The sequence below is a fragment of the Papaver somniferum genome, chromosome 10 (genome assembly GCF_003573695.1).
Source record: "Papaver somniferum cultivar HN1 chromosome 10, ASM357369v1, whole genome shotgun sequence".
NCBI classification, from domain to species: Eukaryota; Viridiplantae; Streptophyta; class Magnoliopsida; order Ranunculales; family Papaveraceae; genus Papaver; species Papaver somniferum.
In genome coordinates this window covers 137,928,537-137,952,128 of record NC_039367.1, presented here as the reverse complement: position 1 = coordinate 137,952,128, position 23,592 = coordinate 137,928,537, and the positions used below count along the sequence as shown (strand labels likewise).

General features: G+C 40.6%; 2 protein-coding genes and 1 long non-coding RNA gene across 5 annotated transcripts; all 3 read left to right on the top strand.

Annotated features, from left to right (window-relative positions):
• Positions 1-212: 212 nt before the first annotated feature.
• LOC113315118 lies at positions 213-1,941 on the top strand. 3 transcript variants are annotated; one of them, XR_003342754.1, is made up of 7 exons: positions 213-568; positions 667-757; positions 834-971; positions 1,167-1,203; positions 1,422-1,499; positions 1,630-1,698; positions 1,839-1,941. It is a non-coding gene; the product is annotated as an uncharacterized LOC113315118 (long non-coding RNA). The 3 variants fall into 3 exon arrangements; XR_003342753.1 differs by having other exon boundaries at positions 831-971; XR_003342752.1 differs by lacking the exons at positions 213-568; positions 667-757; positions 834-971; positions 1,167-1,203 and having other exon boundaries at positions 1,210-1,499.
• Positions 1,942-3,462: 1,521 nt separating this feature from the next.
• Positions 3,463-6,123, top strand: LOC113316297. The gene has a single exon (XM_026564509.1). It carries the CDS (start codon positions 3,463-3,465, stop codon positions 6,121-6,123), a length of 2,661 nt encoding a protein of 886 aa, XP_026420294.1.
• Positions 6,124-21,252: 15,129 nt separating this feature from the next.
• On the top strand, positions 21,253-22,320 carry LOC113316296. The gene is made up of 3 exons (XM_026564508.1): positions 21,253-21,751; positions 21,848-21,952; positions 22,091-22,320. Exons 1-3 carry the CDS (start codon positions 21,253-21,255, stop codon positions 22,318-22,320), a joined length of 834 nt encoding a protein of 277 aa, XP_026420293.1.
• The last annotated feature ends 1,272 nt before the right edge of the window (positions 22,321-23,592 follow it).

The following is a 23,592-nucleotide window of genomic DNA, read 5'->3' as shown; positions in this document are numbered from 1 at the left end:
AAGAATAACAACCCACAAACTTTGGCCCGTGTTAATCCGTTCCCGTTTAACCCGTAACAAGCCATCCCGACCCTCCCGTTTGCCAGCTACTTTGTACTTAGAGATAAGATTTAGTCTTTTATATGGACGGATAGAGATCAAATTTAGTCTTCTATATAGACGGCCGGAGATGAACATCCTACCTCGTTCTTATCAGCTATATCCTCATCGTTTTTCATTATTAATTCATGTTTCATTTTTCAGAGAACATACCAAAACCCAGCGTTTTCTCTCACAAGTCATTTTTCCCACCATGATTCGATCTCAATCTTTGCATCATTTACTTCAATCTGTAACTAATTTCTTCGATCTATAAGTATTTTCTTTCTTTAATCTCAACTATGAGCCATATTTTTCTTGAATCTTAAACTGTACCTTTTTGTATTTCGTCTTGTAATAGTAGAAAAAAGATGGAAACCCATTTTGTTTCCTCATCAGTAAAGAAGAGTAACACATATATCAACAGTGAAGACGTTTTTAATCCCCTTTTATTTCATCATCAGTAGTATTATCGGTGGATTTCTCTATGGTGAAGTGAAATCCCTTATTTTATTAGTTTCAGTTTTTTTTTGTAAATATGATTTATACTTCATTTATTCATTTCATTTAGTAATTTATTTTTTCCAGCCAAGCATATGGGTAATGATATGTGGGATGTGGCTATTGATAGAAGGTACACGAAGCTGGTTGAGAAATTGCTAATGTTGATCAGTATTAGGTGAGATTTGATTGTAGGTGTAGATTTTGATTTTGTATTGACGGACTTACTATTTCATTTTCTTGAACATTAGCAGGTAAAGTTTGGGTACTCTATGGGATCACATCCTTATGTTAGAAAACCATATGATTTCTGTACTTGTGCAATATACATGTGCAAATGTATAGCTTGGCACGTGCTTTCAGCTAAGATTTGACGACTTAAACCATCACATGTATGAAAACTTACTTATTGACTCTTTTAGTTATGTGAGTCTGATTGGGACTAAGAAATATTAGATAAAGTGATCCCAGTCAATGCTCATCTACAAAATTTATATCGTTTGTGAGAATAATTTGATTTTGCTATGCTTTTTTATTCTTGATGTTAAAGATTTCTTACGTATTGCTTTCTTGTGATTTTTTTCCAGTGAATGGGACCAACCTGCTGTGTTTGTTCATGTCAAGGTAATAATTGCAGATTACTTGGTTATAGATTACCCACTCTATTAGAAATAATTATCTTTTGTTCATAGAAAATAGATTGATAGAGCCAATATGATAAGTATGTATAATATATCATTGCTTTCAAATGTTATTATTGTGTGCAACTGCAAGATTATGAGAAGTATGCATTCTGTCTATTGCATGTATCTTGTTCATCGGGGTTCCTTGACATGTTCAAGTATGCCATTTCAACCAAGATGGAAGTGCTGAATTTGAGTCTAAGAGGCCCTAATTACTCATCTCTTCCTTTTGCTAAGGTAAACATTTTGTGGATGCTTAAAATTGTAGAATTATCATGTCAGAAAGATCTTTATTTTGTTTTCTTTTTATTCTTGTGGGTGTTGTTAAATTGTTATGTGAACTAAGCTCTCAAACTGTTTTATGTAGTATTAATATCTCAAGAATATGGAGCGCATAATCTTGTTGAGCTTATTCACTTCAAACTGTTTTGTAAAGGTACATTCACTTCAGATTAGTTTCCTGTGTTAGTGGTTTGTGTTTGTAAGAGGCTTTAATATTAGGAGTGAAGCATCACTATGACTTATTTTAGCGTTTATTCTTGATTCTGATTTATAGTTTTTTTTTTGCTGCTTCAGATGGACATAGGAGAATGACCTGGGCTGCTTATGATTTATGTTTTCCCTTAATTGTAAATTGTGTATCAGAAAGATCAGATTGCAATTATGTTTCAGGTTTAAATTTACTTGTGTCGCAAGCCTGTAAACTGAGATCCATGATGACCTGTATCGCAGGCCTGTACACTAAGATCCCAGGTCCATGAGAATGACCTGTGCTGCCTATTTTTTTAATTGTAATTAAATTTTTGTCACGGTTATAACTGTAACAACAATGTTGAGTAAAAGCAACACGTGTCGTCATCTCAGAGTTGTTGCAAATAAGAGTAACAATTTAACTGTTACAATAGTCGTAACTGAAGGACTGCACGTGTCCCCCGCTTGTTTGTTGCAAATATTGAGTAACACTTATAATTGTTAGAACAACCGTGGCAAGACTAACACGTTTCGCAATCATAAAATTAGTTCAATTGTGAATATTAATTATGGACGGTTTTTAAGTGTGACTGTATCTGGATATTGTCACAGATAAAACTGTTACAAAACATCATCACAATTATTAATAACGACCTATTTAGTACAGTAATAACCATTACAAATTCAATCAGTAACAAGTATAGCCCGTGACAAAATCCTGGAATTGGTGTAGTGACTCTACAATCGTCATGGGAATCAGGCAAACGAGCTAATGATCGAAATTAGCCAGAGAGAAGGAAGACTAAGCTGCGATTTCATAGCACACTCGGAGAGATATTTCCAGCACTTTTACGACAATGTGCTCTCGAGAGTATATAAAAGGGATTATAAAGGAAACGAAATAATCCCTATGATGACGAGGGAATTCCTGGAGGAATGGCAGAAGAAGGAAATATCATTTTCAGTGGAGGATCTACTGGAGGAAGAAATTCTGCATACCCACTCGCTAGTCATTACCTTGGAAATTGGCGATCCATCGCGAGGAAAAGAGTATCGAAGTGATAAAGGGAAGATCTGGGCCATGTACAAAGTCTTGGTAGATATGGGAAGTTCGGTAGATATTATTTTCTATCATACATTCAAATCTCTAGGGTATTAGGATGATGACATGATGCCTTCAACCTACACTCTATATGGGTTAAATGGAGTGGCTACAAAGCCAAAAGGCAAAATAAATATGATGATTTTCGCGGGAGAAATAGAAACGAATGTAATTGTCTATGTGGTAGATTTGGAATCACCATACAATGCTCTAATGGGCAGGCCATGCATCCACGGAATTAAAGGGGTAGCATCCACTTATCATCAGGCGATAAGATTCCCCATGCCAAGCGGAATTGGCGAAATAAGAGGGAATTGGGGAGACACGAAGGACTGCGGCGAAAAGGACATTGATAACTATGAGGAAATATTAAGAAGAAGGAAGGAAAGAAAGAATATCAAGATGGAGTCGAAGAAGGAAAAGGAATTGATGGTATACATGACAAAGGCTAAAGATGGGTGGGCAATCCCCAATGAGATCCCAGAAAAGGAAGGCGAGCCAATCCGACCAATAAAGGAACCAACTCCCTTGGGAGAACCCTTCATGAATTTCGCAGCGGTAGAACCAACAAAGGATATCAACTTAGGGACGAACGAAGACCCTAAAATCGTGAGAATCGGGACAAAGATGGAGGAACAAGAAGAGGCAAGGCTGATCGAGTTATTAAGAAAATATTGCGGTGTCTCTGCTTGGAGCATGGATGAAATGCTAGGAATCGATCCACAAGTTGCATGTCACAAACTGAAACTGAACCCGAACGTTAAACCAATAAGACAACGAATAAGGAAGATATCCACGGCTTACCACGAGCAGATTGACAAGGAACTCCAAAAGATGATGAATTCGGGAATAATAAGACCGGCGAAGTACCCAGAATGGATTGGCAACATGGTGATATTTCCTAAGAAGAACAACAGAATAAGAATATGTATTGATTTTAGTGATCTCAATACTGCATGTCCAAAGGATAGCTTTCCACTACCAAATATTCCTCAAATGGTAGAGTCAGCGACAGGGTTCAAAAGGCTGACATGCATGGATGGATATTGTGGGTACAATCAAATACCTTTGGACGAAGATGATCAGGAGCATATGGCTTTCTTTGCTACCCGAGGGTTATACTGTTACACACATATGCCCTTTGGGTTGAAGAATGCGGGTGCTACTTACCAACGGATGGTAGAGAATTTTTTTGCGAAATGGGTGCACACAACGTTGGAAGTTTACGTGGATGATATGTTGGTGAAAACAAAGGATACTGGAGACGATGTGGATGATTTAAGGGAGATCTTCGAGCAAATGAGAAAATACAAAATGAAGATAAATCCCTTAAAATGCATTTTTTGGGCCGAATCGGGGAAGTTCTTGAGACACATTGTTTCGCGAAAAGGCATAGAGGTAGATCCAGCAAAGGTGCATGCCATATTGGATATGCCATCTCCAGCCACAATAAAAGATGTTCAAAAATTAAATGGGCAGTTAGCCACATTGGGGCGATTCATATCAAGGTCCTCGGACAAATGCAAGCATTTTTTTGATATCTTGAAGAAAGGGGCAAAGTTTGCGTGGACTCAAGAATGTGAGGAAGCTCTAAAGGGTATCAAGGAGTACCTCATAAAATTATCAATTCTGCAGAAGCCAAAACCTGGGGAGGAGTTACTTATCTGTCTCGCAGTAACAAAAAATGATCTTAGCACAGTTCTACTTCGCACAGATGAAGGGGTCGAAAAGCCTATATTCTATGTCAGCAAAACCTTCAATTCTGCTGAAACGAATTACCCAAAGATTGAAAAATTGATATTGGCATTGGTGTACGCATCACAGAAGCTAAGGATTTATTTCCAATACCACAATATCAAAGTCCTGAAAAGGATTCCGATAGATTCCGTTCTGAAGAATTCAAAAAGGACGGGAAGAGTCGAGAGATGGAATATGCAGATTGATCTCTTTGGATTAAAATATGAGGTGCAAACTTTGACGAAGTCGCATATTGTTGCAGTGTTCCTCGTGGAATTCCCCTCAGAAGAGGACGAAGGAGTAGAAGAAATGATGGATATTGATGAAAGCCGACCAGACCCTAAAGACTTATTGCGAGAGTGCAATCCAATAAGATGGGATATCTTTGTAGACGGATCCTCGAATAGTTGTGGAGGGGGGCAAGGAATAGTATTCACTTCACTCACGGGGATCAGGTTGGTATTCTGTTTTCGGCTAGAGTACAAAGCAACAAACAACGAAACCGAGTATGAAGAAGTAATGCAAGCTTTGAGGATTGCAATAGAAATGAAATTGTGCGAAGTGAGAATTACCAGCGACTCGCAATTGGTAGTTCTCCAGATTGAAGGAAGATACAATGCGGCTGATCCTGTGATACAAAGGTACTTGCAATTGGTAAAAGAATACTCCGCGAAGATACAAAACATCATCTGGAGGAACATAGACAGGGACAATAACAGGCACGCAGATTCCCTTGCCTTCATAACGTCCATGATTGAGGATCCAAAAATGGACCATATCCGTATTGAGCGATTGATGCAACCGTCTGTAAGAAGGGAAGAAAGAGAGCCTAAGGGGATGACCATAGAGGAAGAAAGCACCCAAACGAGCAAAGATGACTGGAGAACACCTATCTATAATTATCTTATGAAAGGAGACCTTCCGCCAGACAGACAAGAGGAAAATAAAATTAGAAGCAGATACACACATTACGAGGTGCGAGAAGGAATCCTATACAGAAGGTCGTATCTAGGCCCATTAATGAGATGCTTATTACAAAAGGAAGGAATAGAAATTATGAAGTCGATCCATTATGGAGACGCCGGAAATCAGAGCGGGACTAGATCCCTAGCTCTAAAAACCAGAACACAAGGATATTTTTGGCCATATATGCACAGAGACGTGAAAGACATTTCCACGAGATGTGAAGCATGCCAAAGATATGGGAGAATAGTGCACGCACCTTCCACAAGCTTAAACTCAGTATTGAGTGTTTGGCCCTTCGCCATGTGGGGGATAGACATAGTGGGACCGTTTGTGACAGGAACCAAGCAAAGTAGATATATAATAGTAGCCACCGATTATTTCATGAAGTGGGTTGAAGCCAAAGCTTTGCAGCACACCCGAGATGGTGATGTATACGAATTCATCCTTGAGCACATCATATGCAGATTTGGGATACCCGTGTTGATAGTTTCAGACAATGGAAAGCAGTTCGAAGGAGAAAATGTGAGAATGTTATTCAATGCCTTCAAAATTCAAAGTGGAAAATCAACTCCACTGTACCCTTAGAGAAATGGACAGGCAGAGGCCACGAACAAGACGATATCATACACACTACAGAAGAAATTGGAGGGACACCACAAAGGATGGTGTGAGTAAATTCCTAATGTATTGTGGTCATACAGAAATACCAGGCGAGATGACACAGGCATGTCACCCTTCTGTTTGACATATGGGGCAGCAACAGTCTTTCCCACCGAAGCTATCCTCCCAACAACAAGGAGAGAAGCATGGGGAAAAGGGATAAACACCGATTTAATCCTTGCAAAATTGGATTATCTAGAAGAAAACAGAGAGATCGCACTACATCACATGGTGAATTACCATCAGAGATTATCAAGAGAGTACAACAAGAAAGTAAAGGCACGAAGCTTCATACTGGGAGAGCTAGTACTGCGAGAAATACCACCATATCAAAGGGGGTCAGGAGGAAAATTGGAGCCTACTTGGGAAGGACCGTACATCGTGAAAAGAGTATTAAGGAACGAGGCGTACAAATTAGCAGACTGCGAAGGAAAGGGCACTGACGAGGAAGGCAAGATAATATACGATGAGATTGAAAGACAAGATCGAAAGTTGGACCACCCGTGGAACCCCGTGTATATCAAAAAGTATTATCCGTAGATGAAGATGTAACGACATGTAATTGAACAAAAGTTTTCAATGGAATATCTTTCATTTCTAATTTTCATACAAACGAAGCAAGCAAAGCAGGCAAATAAGACCTCAAGAATAGGAGGCAGATAAGACCCACGAAATAAACGGTTTCTAGGGAAACTTAAAACATTCTCCTAGGAAGGCTGGGAATCCACGACATGCACCTTAGTTCCCACGAAAGTGTAAGAGGAAAATCCTAACACATGTAGTGAACAACTCCCAGACAGAAAATTAGGGGCAATGATAAGACCTATACGCTGAGGGTCCCTTTTCTGATGGTCTTCAGTAAGGGATGTGGAGTAAGACCAAGGCTCCGACGTATTTAGTTGTGCTGCGGGTGCCTGGGGCGTCTGGAGAATTCCAGACCATGACCGTATGGCAAGTCTTGGCTACAAAGCATTCGATCCCAAAGAAACCTCACTTAAGGTGTGACTTCATAACCAATAGCCACATCGGCGAAAGGGATAAGAAGTCACGAAAACAACTGGTGTCGTAATAACCGGATGGGAAGAGCTCAACATGCATGTTAGGGGTAACTTTCTTGAAGGGGAATTCAGGAGGAATATAAAGGGATGGCACCCTCCAGAATTAGGGAGCTGAGTGACCAAAAAAGAAGAGGATATAATGGGGCTAACATTCATGGGAATGGATAGGCCTATTACATCGTCGCGAGAAAGGAATCCAATAAAATGAGGCGAGGTAGATGGATTATTACTTTAAAGGGTAGTAAGCGCCTGATACTTCGTCTAATTAAGATCCCTCATAAAGGATGAAGCAAAATAAGAACTTAACTAGGAGGCACAGTAAGACCTTGTAGAACGACGAAACACACAATTTTATGGTCGGCAAAATAAGCACGAATTAATCTTATCTTGATCGGATAAATGCTTGATAATAACAAGAGGCAAGTATATACTTTAAAGTATTATGTTCTTATCAAGCCTTATCCTCCCAAGAGAGTATATACTTGAAAAAAGAGCAGTTGCGACAACGAGAACCATATTAGCTATACAAAGGCATTTACAAGAGGACAATAATACAATTGCAAAGGAAGCAGTCCCGCCCCAAAGCTCGGGAGCGCCCAAAAAAGATAAAATAAGAAAAGTCAACTATTACAACTGCAAGGAGGAAATGCAGCATTGAGTCAAGATTGACTCGTCCCCTGAATGAGGACCCTTATCAGATTCAGTAACCTCATCAGAAGAAGACTGTTTCTCCTTGGAAATAGGTTGGGGTTCGTCATCAGAGAACACCTCAAGGTCTAAAGGCTCACAGAGAATTCTACGAGAATCACATAACTCGTTGAAAAACCAGATCTTATCATCTTGAGCATTCTTGTGGATACGTTTAGCAAGCTTAGCGACATCCTTTACCATTTGATCGCAATCTTCGTTCAGCAGCTTGACATCCTCTTCTAAGGTGGATACCTTCTTAAGAAGATCACCCTTTTCCCGAGAAAGGAGGGAGATATGATATCGGAGCTCTTGTTCAGATCCTGACAAGCAAAAATTAAGTGGGGAAGACAAACGAACTTTTAAAGGAAAGGAAAGGAAAGAAGAAGGTAGCTTACGGCGAAGATCATCCATCTGCTTATCCCGTTCATAGAGTTGCTCAAGTTTATTTTGGAGATCGTTCACCTGCTTCTCTCGTTCAGAAAGCTGCTGGGTAAGCTGGTAGATGCGAGCACCAGATTTCTCCAACCGGTCACGAGATGGCCCTCGACCACCAAAGGATACATCATTCAATACTCGTCATTAGAAAAACGAAGATTGGAATTCCTCTTCTCGCCAGTAGGATCGACATCCAGGAGGAGGACCTTAAACAAATTTCCAGGATTTTTGCGAGCGAGCTTGACGCCCCACTCTTGATAAGATCTGGTAGACATGGTCCTACCAATATAGTTCACCGAAAACGAGCCAGCCGTGTAGTCAGAAGGATCAGAATCTGTCACCAAATCAGGGATCTGAGAAGGTCTACCGGTAGCCCATCTCACACACTCATTAATAAGACAAATGGTATTTCCACTCAATTGGTAAATCCCTCGATTAATCTTAACCAGAATCTTGTAGAAGAGGGGATTCTCAGGATCATATAGGGGAAAGGGAAGACCTTGTTTCAGTTTACCAATGGTGATCAACATCTTGGTAGATGACCAATTCTCTAACTAAATCCATCGATAATTCAGTTCCATGGAATCGGTTGCCACTATAGGAGGAGAAACGGAAGAGTCAACTGCCGAAGACAAAGTTAAACCCAACTTATCAAAATCTGCCTGAAAATCTTCGAGAGAAGTAGAAGTGGTGGGATAAGGAACCTTCCGAGAGGCCATTGCAGAAGACAATGAAAAGAGAAAGAAAGCCTGAAGTTGCAGAAGACGATGAAGGAGGAAAGAAAATTTGAAGTTGCAGGAAAGAAATAAAGAAGAAATAGGTTTTAATGAAGAGAAATGTGATATTTATGGCGAATCAAGAAAGTGCCCCAAACCGAAGAATATGAACCGGTAATCAACGGTTAGGCGAGAAAAGAAGCCACATGGAGGACATGAGGATGGATAGATGGCGATCATACAAACAACTAGTGGTTCTTATTCCACTTCTCTTCGATCGAGAGGAATAAGAAAAGGCAAAATGTGGATACCGAATATGCATCTCGACACGTGTACGAGAGGATAAATATGAAGTCATTCAAAAGGATCTAGTCAAAGATCTTATATCATACCCCGAAAATCTCCGTCAATGACTTGTCAAATCAAGTCAGAGAAAGTCATAATTAATGAACCGGCGAATATACGTGCACGAGATAATAGTTCAAACCGCGAAGAAGTTGTGGGAGTATTCGACAAGGTATCACACGAAACAAGTATACAGGCGAAGGAAGATTGCTTTGCCCAAAAGTCATTCGGCGAAGATAATACTTATTGAGCAAGAAATAGGATAGTTGTCCCAACAGGATCACGTGGATATCAGCGAAAGAAGGGGAAAAACTTTAAGGAAAGCGGGCCTGACGAAGGATAAAGCAAGACCACGAAGCTCCCACGAAGAAAAACGATCTGTCCAGCACTAAGGGTGATATGCCTATAAATAGAGGTCCTCGGGCAACAAATGAAGGATGGAATTTTTGGTAGAGTGGGAACCTTAGATTAGGGAGTAAGATTAGGATTTTCCTTTGTGTGTAATCTTGTCATCGAGAGTTCTTATTCAATAAATCAATAAAAATTCTTTAATCAAATTGGTATCTCATGTCTTAGATCTTGTTTACTTATTATTTGGGTGTACTACTGATTTTCGGTAGTTACAGTTTGCTTGGATTTTTCTGTCATAATTTTTCGTTTCATTTTACTGCACCAATATTATTAGTTTTTATTCGAATTCTTGATTGTTTAGATAGATAAATTATGAAACCGTGGTTGTTTAATACCCTATTTATACAAGATATTACGTAATTATGTTTTGTGGAATTTTGTAGTTTTGGATTTCCTTGCAAAAAAAAAAAAAAAAAAAAGAGTAACAAAGTTGTATCTTTAGGGATTCTAACAATAAACTAAAAGCAGGCTCGTATCATTGCGGCACGGATTAAGCCTAGTGTTTGTGTATATATAGGGCATCTTATGCTTCAAATAGGAATATCTTCCGGGAGGGACCAACTCAATGCATACCATGGTAACATATATTAATAATCTTGTTAGTTTCTTTATGATATTTGCTTGATCCCGAGTTAGCCGACCAAACTATGATTTCCATGTGATCGATGGGGATCGCTTTGGAACAAAATATATTTAGACGAAGACAATAGGAACGTCTGTCCATGTGAAGATGGAGGTATGGTGGTTCCTCCAGATAACGAAGAAGAATCAGTACGTAGTCACGAATCACGATGAAACACAAAGAATATTCCTTGCAGAGTGCACAACAAGTGGATAACTTTGAAGTATAAACTTGAAGGTACAAGTAGAGGCGTAAAAAGTACCCGTCCAGCACAGCCCAATCGACGAAGTCACGTGCTTAGCGTGCTACATGTTGTGTTGGGCTGTGCCAGAGACTCAGACGTGCTGTGTTGTGCCGTTTTAAACGGCGTGTTGTGCTGTGGTAGAAAAATAATCGTGCTAGGTCGTGCTGTGCTGTGCTAGCGTACTTGTTTTACGTTCTCCAAAGTAAATATTTTTCTGATATTTTAGTTAGTATATGTATTATTATAGAAATTAATCAACATAAGAAAATAAAATGTCAAAAGGTGGCTAAAATAAAGATTTAGCGTACTTTCTTCGCGTGCCATGTTGTGCTGTGCCGCATGCCGTGTTATGCTGTGTCGCATGTTGTGCATTGATGTGCCTATTTGTCTGGCATATCTCATCACATTAAGCAAACATGTTGTGTCCGTGTTGTGCCGGTCACGTGCTGTGCTGTGCTTGAATTTTAACATGATGTACTGTGCTATAAACGTGCTAACCCGGCCCATTTTACACCTCTAGGTAGAAGTGTGTCGTTTCTGGCGTTCATATTGTAATCATATAAATCACACATGATGCATCTTTTTATATTAAAATTTTATAATGTAATACGTAAAATTTTGCTAAGTTAGTTATGATTACTTTTAACTTTTCTTTAAATTAATGGTTCTATAAATAATTAGAAATTATTGGGTTTAGAATATAATAAAATAAATTGATTCAAAATAAAAATAAATAAATAAGTATGTCGGCACAGTACAACACGGTTATTTGTGCATTGTGCCTGTGTACCGTGTAGATGTTGTACTTTGCTTTTAACTCGAACAAAAAAACATTACTGCATGGATCATGTTAGACACCCTACTCTATGTGTTGTGCTGCAACGGACCGACATGTTTTACACTTCTATTTGGTATTATGTGTGAACACAGAAATAATGATGGCATGTTCGTGTTCACAAACAATATTCACATTACATATAAAGTCATTATAGTAAGTAAAGTAAATGTAAAATGATGTAAATGTGATGACTCATCGACTCAGAATATTTGGGCTCGTCCTTGTCTAGTCATGGGAGAGTAATCTAGCTGCTCTCACTATCACGATGCATAATAATCAAAGCATAATAAGTAAAGCCGAAGGTAAAGTGCTAAATTTAAATGAGATGAGGATTTACGTGGTTCAGCACTAAGGCCTACGTCCATGGGGGTTTGTGTTTCACTATGTATTCGGTAATTACAAAGATAGTCAAATGACTCTGTGTGAATAACGAAGCTAAGGGGGAAATATAACTCATACTTCCTCTTCCTATTTCTCTCTCCTAATATCTTCTCTATCTCACTAAAAACTGGTCGACCTCTTCTCTCTCAGTGGAGAGGGGTATTTATAGGGATAATACATGGGGTCCACTATCATAGACAATTATAACCTTATCTTCTTGATCTTAGTGCTGATCCCGCTGGTATCTCCGTTCCTTACCGATGGCTCCAACGGTCCTGTATGGTTACGATGGGTCACATCTTTCTCCTCCATAGACTGATCGTCACGTACCATATACTTATGGTGTTTAATACGGGTGGTTGGGGCGGTCCGCACGCGTCAGACAGATGTCTGATGCCCCTGTCACATCCTCGTCAGTGAGACCAATCCTCACCATTGATATTGTATCCTCCTCGAGATGGAATAAAACAGATCTCTGAGTATTCTTCAGTATTTCGCGGTGGCTCATTCTTTCAGTGCCCCTTGATTCTTAGCCATCAGATCAGTTCGCTGATGAACATATGTAGATGGCAGATGCCTCTTGGGTGTTGATACGTGGCATCATGCCTTGATGTCCCAAGCTTGTGTGTCCTCCACGTGTAAATCTTCTGACATGTGTCGAGTGATGAATTATGTATATACAATTTGACCCTTTTCTTCTGATTTGGATGTTAGTCAAAGTCAGAAGAAAACTGTCTTCTCACTTTCTTCATCTCTCCATAATAACTTCCCCTAGATTTTAGGGCATGTTTCCCACTCCTTACAATAACTTCTTTCTTGAATCATGGGACGACTTTATCATCTTTGGTGCTATAAATAGGAGAGAGGGTATCGTTGAAATGAATTTTATTCCTTCTTCATTCTCTTGTCAGTTCATAACTCTTCATTCTCTGAACCTCTTCATTCTTTTCTTTTGTTCTTTAGTTATTAACTTCTGCTGGTGCTGTAAGATTCGTGGAGGTCCCCTGCTGTCGCTGCTCATCAGGTGTTTGAGGACCATCTTCATCCTCTTCTCAATACTTCTGATTCAGGTATGAATTTCTTCTAACTATTATCCACTTTTGATTGATCTTCTTTTTCTGCTAATGTACCTGGGTTTCGTGATGAAGAACAAATATATAAAAGTATATATACTTGCCCCTGTTCTTTATTATGAAACCTAGGGATTCCTCCTTGATCATTAAAGCCTGTCTCTGATGGTCACGACTGAATTCGGGTTCCTCATTTTTGTGGATTTTAGGGTTTCTGGATTTTATTGAGTTACTCATCTCTGAGTTTCTGATGAACTGTAGAAGTATACAAGATCTTGTTTCATGAACTTCATCATTTTCTTTATCTGATCTTCGCGATACCTTTACGCCTTTTGCAGTAATGTCTAACCGTCATCGGGTTCCTTATCAAACTCCACCATCGAGCCCCTACAAATATCCTCCGTCTAGAAGTCCTGATATATCACCACCAAAGGGTGGCCCATCTAAACCTTCTCATCCGGACCTTCGTTCTCATAAAACTTCATCATCGTCAGGTCATAGGGTTTCAGCTACGAAGAAGGGGGATCAGCGGAAGGGTCCTCAGGGTTCTCGATACGCTATTAACCGTCCTCATGCTTCTCAACATGCTGAACCGAAGAATGCGCCGTCTTCTTCTCCTCGTCGTGATGAACCGCTAAATGTGCAACCTTTTCGTTCCGTTGCCCCACTACTTTGCAGCCTTCGAGATCTAAAGCTTCGCGAGCCACTGCTTCGATCAATGAATCTTCTACTAAAGTTGCTACGTCGATGGCGGCTCCACCGAGGAATCCATCGACTAAAAGAAAAGGTTCGGATATGAGTCCTCCAAAGACAAAGAAACCATCATTGAGTAAGCCCACCAGCTCTGATGTTGCCCCAGTCATACGAAGCGTTCCAGTTGCCAAGAAGAAGATTACTTTGAAGCATGTGGACCTTGAAGAGTTCAAGGTGAAACATGAACTCGAAGCTGTTGAAGTTCGGTTTTATGCACCGGATGATGATCTTTCTTATGATATGATCTCAAACTATAAGTATGATGAGTTTCATTTGCTTACAACGGTGGGGGCCTTCAAAGCTGGTTTGATGCTGCCTCTGTATAAATCGGGGGGCTCTTTTTATTACGATGCTCTTTCCAGCTGCGAAGGTTTTACTCATAACACCCATTGTCGCTCGGTGGTTCAATGGAGTGGAAACTATCTTCGGATGCGGAAAGAATGTTATCTTCAGAGTAAGGGTGAGACTATGATGACGTGTTATGTTACCAATCCTGCTTAAAAGGCTTTGTACACTCCTGCAAATTTCAACGCCTCTTTTGGAGCTTATGTTAATAGTAGAAATCTTAAGTAATGGAGTGTAGGTCTTCGTACGATTGCTGCTCCTCATGGTGAAGTTCGTCTTTTAAGCGAAGTAAGTGACTCAAAGCTTCGCTATGTTCTTGGAACAGAGGGGACTTCCCAACAAAAACTTTTTCCCAATCGTGAGAGACTCAAGCGTGATCATGATTATGAGTGGCATGCCACCGTTATTGAAGTCATCGGTCTTTGGGCTTATGGTTGGGTACCTGGTCAGCATGGATGGCTCCCTGTTGCTGGTATCCAGCCTCATAAGAGTGCTCCCACTCGTTATGGTGACTTCTGCCCCTGGAGGTTAAACTTTTATGGTATGAACTTTGATTACGCTGGTGATGCAGCCGATGAAGAAGAGAGTTCAGATGCGGTTCTTCCCCCGAAGGATACTGCCGCTGTCAAGGTATGGTACCTTATGTTGCCACTTTTCTTCTTAGTTTGAGATAACTCTAAGTATCGAGAAAATAGTCGTCGTAATGATATATTGAGTGTCATGTCTTTAGGCGAAGAAGAAAAAGAAGATCGGCCCAGTTCAGTCTTCCACAGTCATTGCGGAGGAGACAGACGTTACTGATGAGGTTACCAGCCCCGTGAACGATGAGGATATCGAGGAAGAAGAGGAGTTTACCTATGATGAGTAACATACGAAGACCTCTCCTCATAATCACGGGGATGATGAAAATACCGATGGTGCTGCTAATGAAGAGGAGATTGCCCCTGGTGGTGATGGTACCGGTAGGCTAACAGTTATGTACGATGCTCCGATGAACGATCCTACCATTGGATCTGTGCAAGGTCAGGGGAATAAGGTGCTGAGCTTCAGCCGACAAACCGTAACCAAGAATTTTATTTTGGAAGAATTTATTCCACCGGGAGTCCGATGGGGTTTCTGCAAGGTTTTCTTTGGTCTCGCCAAATGATAAAGGGGATGTTCTCGGGAGGGAAGGTGAGAAGGCAGCTAGTGGAGAAGATAACTCTGATGGTGGGGATGTTGAAACCTTTATTAACAAGGAAACTGAAACCAAGAAGAATTCCGATGGTCGTAAGAACGGTGTTGATGAAGGAGCTTCCACCGATGCTTAGGAAGGCTTCGAGAGAGACATGATGCATAACGGTGATGATGCCACACTTGACTGGTTAATGAAGAAAAATTTGATGTTCGTGCCCAACCCTGCTCCGGTGATTCCTGGTGAGAAGAACTCCGATGCCTTCACTCGTCAGAGAATGCAGCTATCATCTCACGATGAGGTTGCAGAAATGTGGGAAAAGGATTTAGGGTATACTGCTACCAGTCTTATAGTCGATCCACCGTCCTCTATTTCTAATATGATGGCGATAGCTGATGGTTATCAGTATGTTTTTCCTCAGCAACGTATTCTTGAGGTGAGTCGTCGTAGGTCCCTTCGGATTGGTTGATATGAGGAGTCTTTTTATTAACAATCATTGCCTGTTTTTCGACGTAGATAATGAGGAGCGAACACTACAACCATACTTTGTACCAGTTCTTCAAGGCGAAGGCTCTTAAACTGGAGGTAAAGCTTCGTTATAGGGAGGAGGAGTTGAATGCTTCTGAGGCATTCGTTGTTGCTAAGGAAAAGAGATATTGGAATTGAAGAATAGGTTGAGGGGGAAAGAGCAGCTTGGTGCTGCAGAGGAGAAGCTTCGTGTTTAGCTTGCACTTGTTCGGAGTGAGCTGGAGAAGGATCGTAATGATGCTTCTTCTTCCCAAGGTTTTTTTTTTCTCCTTGTTATCCTCTTTGTATTTCTCTTTCGTCTTCTTAATGTGCTTTCTGAGTCTCCCCGCCCTATCTTTAGCGGGTGATGTCAGAAGAGAGTTAGTATGGCTTCGAAATGAGAGGACTCGACATGACTCTCAGATCAGAGAGTTGGTGCAGAAAATTAAGGATGAGGCTGACAAGTGGAATGATCGGGCTGATCATCATAATATCCAGGTCGTTGAGTGGCGAGATAGGCGGATCCAAATGGTCGATATGCAGAATAAGTATAATGCCGATCGTCGCCTATTCAACGGTGCTCTACTGTGGACTCGAGAGAATCTGCGTGAGGCTCGTGAGGATATTTATCGTTTAGAGACCAAGGTAATAAACTTGGAAGAAGACCTGCGCCAAGCTCGTTCGTCTCATGACCCTGAAGTCAAGGATTATATACAACGACTTGTTCGAGAAAGGGACGATGCTAGAGCCGAGGCCCACGCTCTTAGAAAGGACTTAAGTGCTTCTCGGGCCGATGTGGCTCATTTAGTTGAATCTGAGAAGGATCTTGAAGTTAATATGTACAGGCTTACTAAGGGGATAGAAGAAATGAGCACCGAGGTTAACCGCCTCCATCATCTATATTCCATGAAGCAAGTAGAGTTGGATGAGTGTCAGTTTGCTCTCTCAAGTCTTTGGTTGGATTATAAGAAAATTTTGGACGAGTATGATTTTCTTGACGAAGCCCGGGACGCTGTAGTTAATGAACATGAAATTGCTTCGGCTAGAGTCGAAGATATATATTTGTTTGGTCGTGAATGGCTTCGTAACTTAATTTTTCTAACATAATTACCTCTTCTTTTTCAGAGCTCATGGGACAACTTAACCTTGCAAATTAAAATCTTTAAAAGGATCAATCTTCCTTAGTGGAGCAGTATGGCAAGACTAAGTATTATGAGGGTTTGGCTGGGTCTCAGGACGTAGCAGCAAAGGAGGCAGCTAAGGAGATAGCCCGACTGCAGTCTTTGTTATCGCAGTCTGAACTTAAGGTCACCGTCATTGCACACAAGGCTCGTTTCCAATTGGCTGAAGAAATTAATAAGAACTTGACCAGGATCGAGCAGAGTATTCTGAAAGATCACAACATCGTGAAGAACTATCCTCGTCTTCCTACCCCTGAGCCCTTGGCTTACTCTTCTGGTACTTCTTCGGGCGGAAGTGTCCCTTCGCCTCAGAAGAAGGATCCCGCCGATCACGTTGGTTCTTCCAAGGGGAAGTAGGTTGCTATATTTGTAATAGTAAGTTGACCTTTGTTGACTACTTGGCTTCAGACCCCTTTTTAGTGTGTTTTTTGAGTTTCTTGTTTAATTTCCCAAACTTGTAATCAACTTTTATGGAATGGATCATCGTTTGTTTAATATGTACAACTCTGATTTATCTGCATGGTTAATTCAATTACTTTTTTAGACGATGGCAATAAATAAATTTAGTTGGTAATAAATAAATTTGTCTGACATGAGAAAATCTAGTTGAAAGAATAAATGAATTTAGTAGAAAGTGTTTGATGACGATAACGAGGATAAGCACCTTCGTTACTGACTTTGGACCTGTCACCCCGCTGGATAACCATTGGCCAGAGGATTACCAAACGGTGGGGGTTGATGCAGCGTTCCCGGATATATAATGCGTTATTAAAATATTTACATGCATTCATTCCACTGAACCGCTGCCTTTTTGATTGGTTAGGTATCTATTTCTACTGGAAGCCTTCCCCATGGTCCTACACTCATAGACGCTGATAGGGGAGTCCCGAGAGATTGTATATGGTTACTTTCCCCAATAGAAATTTTGCAAAAGTCTTTTTTGATTGATCAGGTGAGGTCTGCTAATCCTCGTCCAGAGATAGAAACATGTCAAGCAGGTACGCTGTCTTCTTCTTCTGGTGCTCTTCACGCAGATGCAGAACTGCGTTGCTTTTACGGATAGTATGTCTTTAGATATTTCGCATTCCACGGGTTTCTGAGGACTTCTCCTTTCAGGTTATGCAAGTAATAGTATCCATTTCCTGCGATATCATGTATAACAAAAGGTCCTCCCCATGTAGGTGCTAACTTACCCCACTTTTTCTCTCGCTGGTATTGGGGTATAGTTCTTAGCACATATTGTCCTTCTACAAAATTTCTAATATTAACCTTATTATTGTATTCCCTTGATATTCTTCATTTGTAATTCTCCATCCTCTGTAGCACCGCCTCCCTTCTTTCTTCCAGATCATCGAGCCTCTCCAGCATCATGTCTGCTGTGAGGTTCTTCTCCCATGCTTCGGTCTTTTTGGTTGGCATGATGATTTCTGTTGGGATGACGGCTTTGGCTCCATAAGTGAGGAGGGACGGTGATTCTCCGGTAGCGGATCTTCGAGTTGTTCGGTATGCCCATAACACGTTGTGCAGTTGTTCACACCACTGTCCCTTGTGTTCATCTAGCTGCTTCTTGAGGATAAGAGCGAGGGTCTTATTTGTAGCCTCGGCTTGGCCGTTACTTTGAGGATAGACGGGGATTGATTTATTCTTCCTGATTTTGAAGGTATCAAAAAACATGTCTATGTTCTTTCCCTGCAGTTGTTTGCCGTTGTTAGAGACAATCTCTGTGGGGATACCGAACCTGCAAATGATATTTTGGAAGATAAATGTGAATACATCTGAGTCGCGGATCCTGGATAGGGCCTTGGCTTCTACCCATTTTCTGAAGTAATCTGTAGCTACAATCAAGAACCGTCTTTTCCCCGATCCTTCGATCAGGGGTCCAACGATATCTATGCCCCATTTTGAGAAGGGCCAAGGACTATACACAGAGTTCAGCTTCGTTGCAGGAGCATGGATTCTTTTAGCAAATCGCTGGCATTCGTCACATCTTCTGGACATCCTTGCAGCATCTCGTATCATTTGTGGCCAATAATATCCCTGCATTTTTTCTTTGTCTGCTAGTGATCTCATCCTACTATGGTTGCCCGCGTCTCCATAGTGTAAGTATTTCAAAACCCGATGTCCTTCTTCTCTTGATAGGCAGCGTAGCAGCAGTCCGAGAAAAAACTTCTTGTATAAAATGTCGTCCCTAAGGTCGTATATCCCTGCCTTTGATTTCACCTTTCTAGATTGTTTTAACTCCGCAGGCAGCGTTCCTTCTTTAAGGAAAAGATGAACTTCGGTTCTCCAATATTCTTTGTTCTTGAAGTCTTCGTCTTCGTTAGCTCTTGTCGTAATATCGTCTTCGTGAAAATCATCAACGATGTCTTCTGCTACATCATCGTCAGCGATATCCTCCCCTACATCGTATTCACGATTCGTAGCGAAGGATTCATGAGGAGTAATCGAGGGATCATATACTCTTGTTATCTTGATTGCCTTGACGCTTTCATCTCTCAACATGGACGATATGTATGCTAGAGCATCAGCATGCCTGAGGTCTTTTCTGCATAAATTCCGGAACTTGATGCTAGGTATTTGGGATTCTAGGTTTTGGACCAAGGCCATGTACGCGGAAAAGGTCTTGTCGTAGACATTGTATTCCAGTCCTATTTGTCGTACGACCAGTTGCGAATCGCTTGTGAGGCGTACATCGGTTATACCCATTTCTATTATCAAACTAAGAGCATGTACCACGGCTTCGTACTCGACGATGTTGTTGGTATGCCCCTTGAACTCCAATCTTAGCGCATGCACGATCCTTTCTCCAGTGGGGGTGGTAATCACAATGCCTATGCCCGCAGCTTCCCCATTTATTGATCCGTCGACGAAGACCTCCCATCGTCTTTGGTTTGATGGTTCGAGAACATCGACTGGGTCTTTCCCATCCTCGGTTTCTGGAATGCCCCTCACTTCTTCATCATTGTCCAAGGGTAAATCTGCTAGGAAATCTGCCAGGACTTGCGACTTTTGGGAATGTTGGATCTCATGAATTATGTTGAATTGATCAAGATGAGTGTTCCATTTTGCTATCATTCCTACTTTTCCAGCGCTCTTGAGAGAAACCTCTAAGACTGGGTCTCGTGGTGCTTCCCAGCCACTTCCCAAACCCCTTTACACATCAGCCTGGGAAGGGCCTGGGTCTTGTGGTTTTTCCCTGAGACTTCCAGGAACGACTAATCGTTAGCCGTTTTAAGAGAAAAAAAAGGACAACCATCAGTCGTTCTACATATAACGGTCACTAATCATACGTTTTATTGGAAACGGTTAATGATTAACCGTTCTCCTTCTTATCTTGACCGGTCAAAATCGATTGAACCGGTTAACCATTAGTTGTTCCCCATTTCCCCTAACACATCCAGGAAGAACGGACACAGTTCATTCATCCCTCATCCTGTTATTCTTCTTCCCCCATTCTTCCTTCTCTTCTCAACCAAAATAACTAAAAATCACCCACACAATTTCAGGATTCGGGTTTGTTGAGAAAACTCTTATTGAGAGTGGGGGTTATTTTTGAGGAGGTTAATCATCTCAATAATCAAAGGTAATCCAATAAACTTAAAACCCTATTTATTTTCTTTATTTGTTCTTGAATTGAAAAGATTTTCATTAGTTATTTAATGCATAACATATATTCAATTCGTTTTACAACCATGTGAGGACTTGAATTTGTTTAAGATTGTTAATTTTAGGGACTTTACTTACTATGTCTAAATCTATAGGTTATTTTATATGATTTGGTGTGATTGAAAAATGAGATAAATAAGATTGTATGTCTAATTGTATATGTAATTTACACGTTATAGATGGTCATAAAACGCTGCACTTTAGTTGGAATTCATTTGAAAATGTAAATTTTACTTGAATTTGTGTGTTAAGTTTGTTAGGTGTCGATTTTGACACCATTTTATGGTCACTCTGGTGTTGTTGTTGATTGAAGAATGTCTTTAAGGAGATATATGTCAATCAAATTGGGGGTTCCTCTAGACGATGATTCAGATGACGAAGTTACAAAGCAGAATCTTCTAATAATATATCAATGTATGCTGCAACATACTCATAATTTGCATCGACCCTTTCCAACCCAAGTGACGAAGAGAGAATCAATCAATAGAAATCGTGCCGAAGCGGATGCAAGGTTGATGCAGGATTATTTCATTGATGGTTTCACTCGGGGACCGAAAACGTTTCATGGACGTTTAGGTATGTATCGTCCCCTTTTCTTAAAAATTATGCACAAAATATATGAGGTGGACCCTAGAATTTCGACAAAGAAAGGATGCTTCAAGAATTCCAGGTCATAGCCCATACATGAAAATGTATGTCGTTATGAAGTGTCTTTGTAAAGGTATCTCACCCGATAACATTGATGATTATACCCGTATGGATGCTTCTACTACTTATTATTATATTAAGAAGTTTTGTGATACAATTATGTTTGGGTTTAATGCGGAATACATTAGACGTCCAACTGTGAATGATGTGAAGTGCTTGATGAAGGAAAACGCAGCTAGAGGCTTTCCAGGAATGCTTGGTAGCCTGGACTGTATGCATTGGGGTTGGAGGGTGTGTCCACAAGACGAGGCAGGAACACACACAGGCCACAAAAGTTATCCCACCTGTGTTCTTGAGGCGGTTGCTTCATACTATAGGTGGTTTTGGCATGGGTATTTTGAAGTGGGTGGATCCAGCAACGATCTTAATTTTTTGAAGTCCTCTAATTTGTTTGATAACAATCTCAATGGTATTGCACCACCTTGTCATTTTACTATCAATGGGAACCAGTACACGTAGGGGTATTATTTAGTGGATGGAATTTTTAAGAGTTACTTTGTGTTAGTCCAAGCTTACGGTGCACCCAGTGATATTCCAATTCTCGAGTTATTTAACAAATATCAAATGGCAAAGAGGAAAGATGTGGAACAGGCATTTGGGACACTGCAAAGTAAATTTAGGATCCTTTACCATAGATGTAACTACTGGGAAAAGCAAGATATGCAATCGATCATGAGAACCTGCTTGATATTACATAATATCGTTGTAGAGGATGAACATCGTGACCCGGAGTGAAAGTATGTGCCAGACCCACCTCATGCACCTATAGTCAGATACCTGAGGCAGACAAGCGATGCATTACAAAACCCAGTTCTCCATGAGAGACTTCGTACGGATCTTACAGGTCATATATGGGAACGACATGGCCAAGGTCTAAGGGATGGTGAAATTCCTGGAGATGCGATAGACAACGAGCTGGATTCAGGAGAAGACACGGACGAGGTTGATGTTGATCAAGACCATTACGACCCAGAATGATTTTATTATATGTTTTTTATTTATATGTGCGGTTAGACATGGTTAGTTGGTTTTCAAATTTAAGTTTACAAAAACTATAAATTTGCAGGAAAATATTAAAAACATTACATTTGGAGGTACTCTGAAAAACATTACATTTGCAGCAAAAAGGAAAGTACATTAGACCGTATCTTGTGGAGGTTCCCAGCCTCGTCCCAAATGCCTTTACACATCAGCCTGGGAAGAGCCTAGATCTTGTGGTTGTTCTCGGTTTTAAGAAAAAAACGGATGATGATTATCCGTTATTTAATTTGTTGGGTCCACCAAATCTTCAAACCCCACTTATTTCTCTATTGGTACCACTAGTTTTCCCCAAAACGGATGATTGTTAACCGTTTTATATAAGTTAAAAGATTTTTAAGCTAAAATATATCCTGGCTCCACTAAGTTGTAAGGGTTTTAAGGAAGAAATGGTCAATTATTATCCGTTTTTTCACTTTTTTAGAACGGTCAATCATTAGCCATATCCGGAGTCTTCCCACTGGGATTCCCGCACACTAGGAAAGACTTGCGGAAAGAGCCACATATGGCCACGGTTTTCTTGTTTGGGAAGGGGTTAGGCATGCCCATAAAACCCAGTTTTACATTTACAGGAAAAAAGAAAATACATTACATTTGTCAAATAACAAAACTTAGAAACACACAACAATAAGATAACTTATAAAATAAGCATACTAAATTCTATAAATTACTCGGTAGATTATAAGATATGTTCTGGATTGATATTCAAACGATAACCAAATATATAGTTGACGCTTGGAACGGTTAATGGTTAGCCGTTCCACTAGAACGATCAATGATATACCTTTATTTTTGTGAAGAACGGTTAATGGATAACCGTTTTCTGCTTTTTGAGAACGACTAACCATTAACCGTCCCCGGACTCTTCCCGCTGGGATTCCTGCACACTAGGGAACCCTTGCGGGAAGGACCCCTTTAGACCATGGTTTTTTGGTTTGGGAAGCCCTTGGGCATGCCCATAAGACCCAGTCTAACGCTGTTTTGCATGGAACACGAATGTAGTGAGTCAAAAAATAGGTTCTTAGATTTTGGGTTTCCCACACTAGTGCCAAGATGAGCCGCTCGATCTTCGTATAATTTCTTTCTGCCGTGTTGAGAGTTTTGCTGGCGTAATAAATTGGATGCTCTATCTTCGTGTTCGTCTTTACCAATACTGCGCTGACCGCGTCTTCCGTTGCTTCTATGTAGAGAGCCAATACCTCATCGGGATCA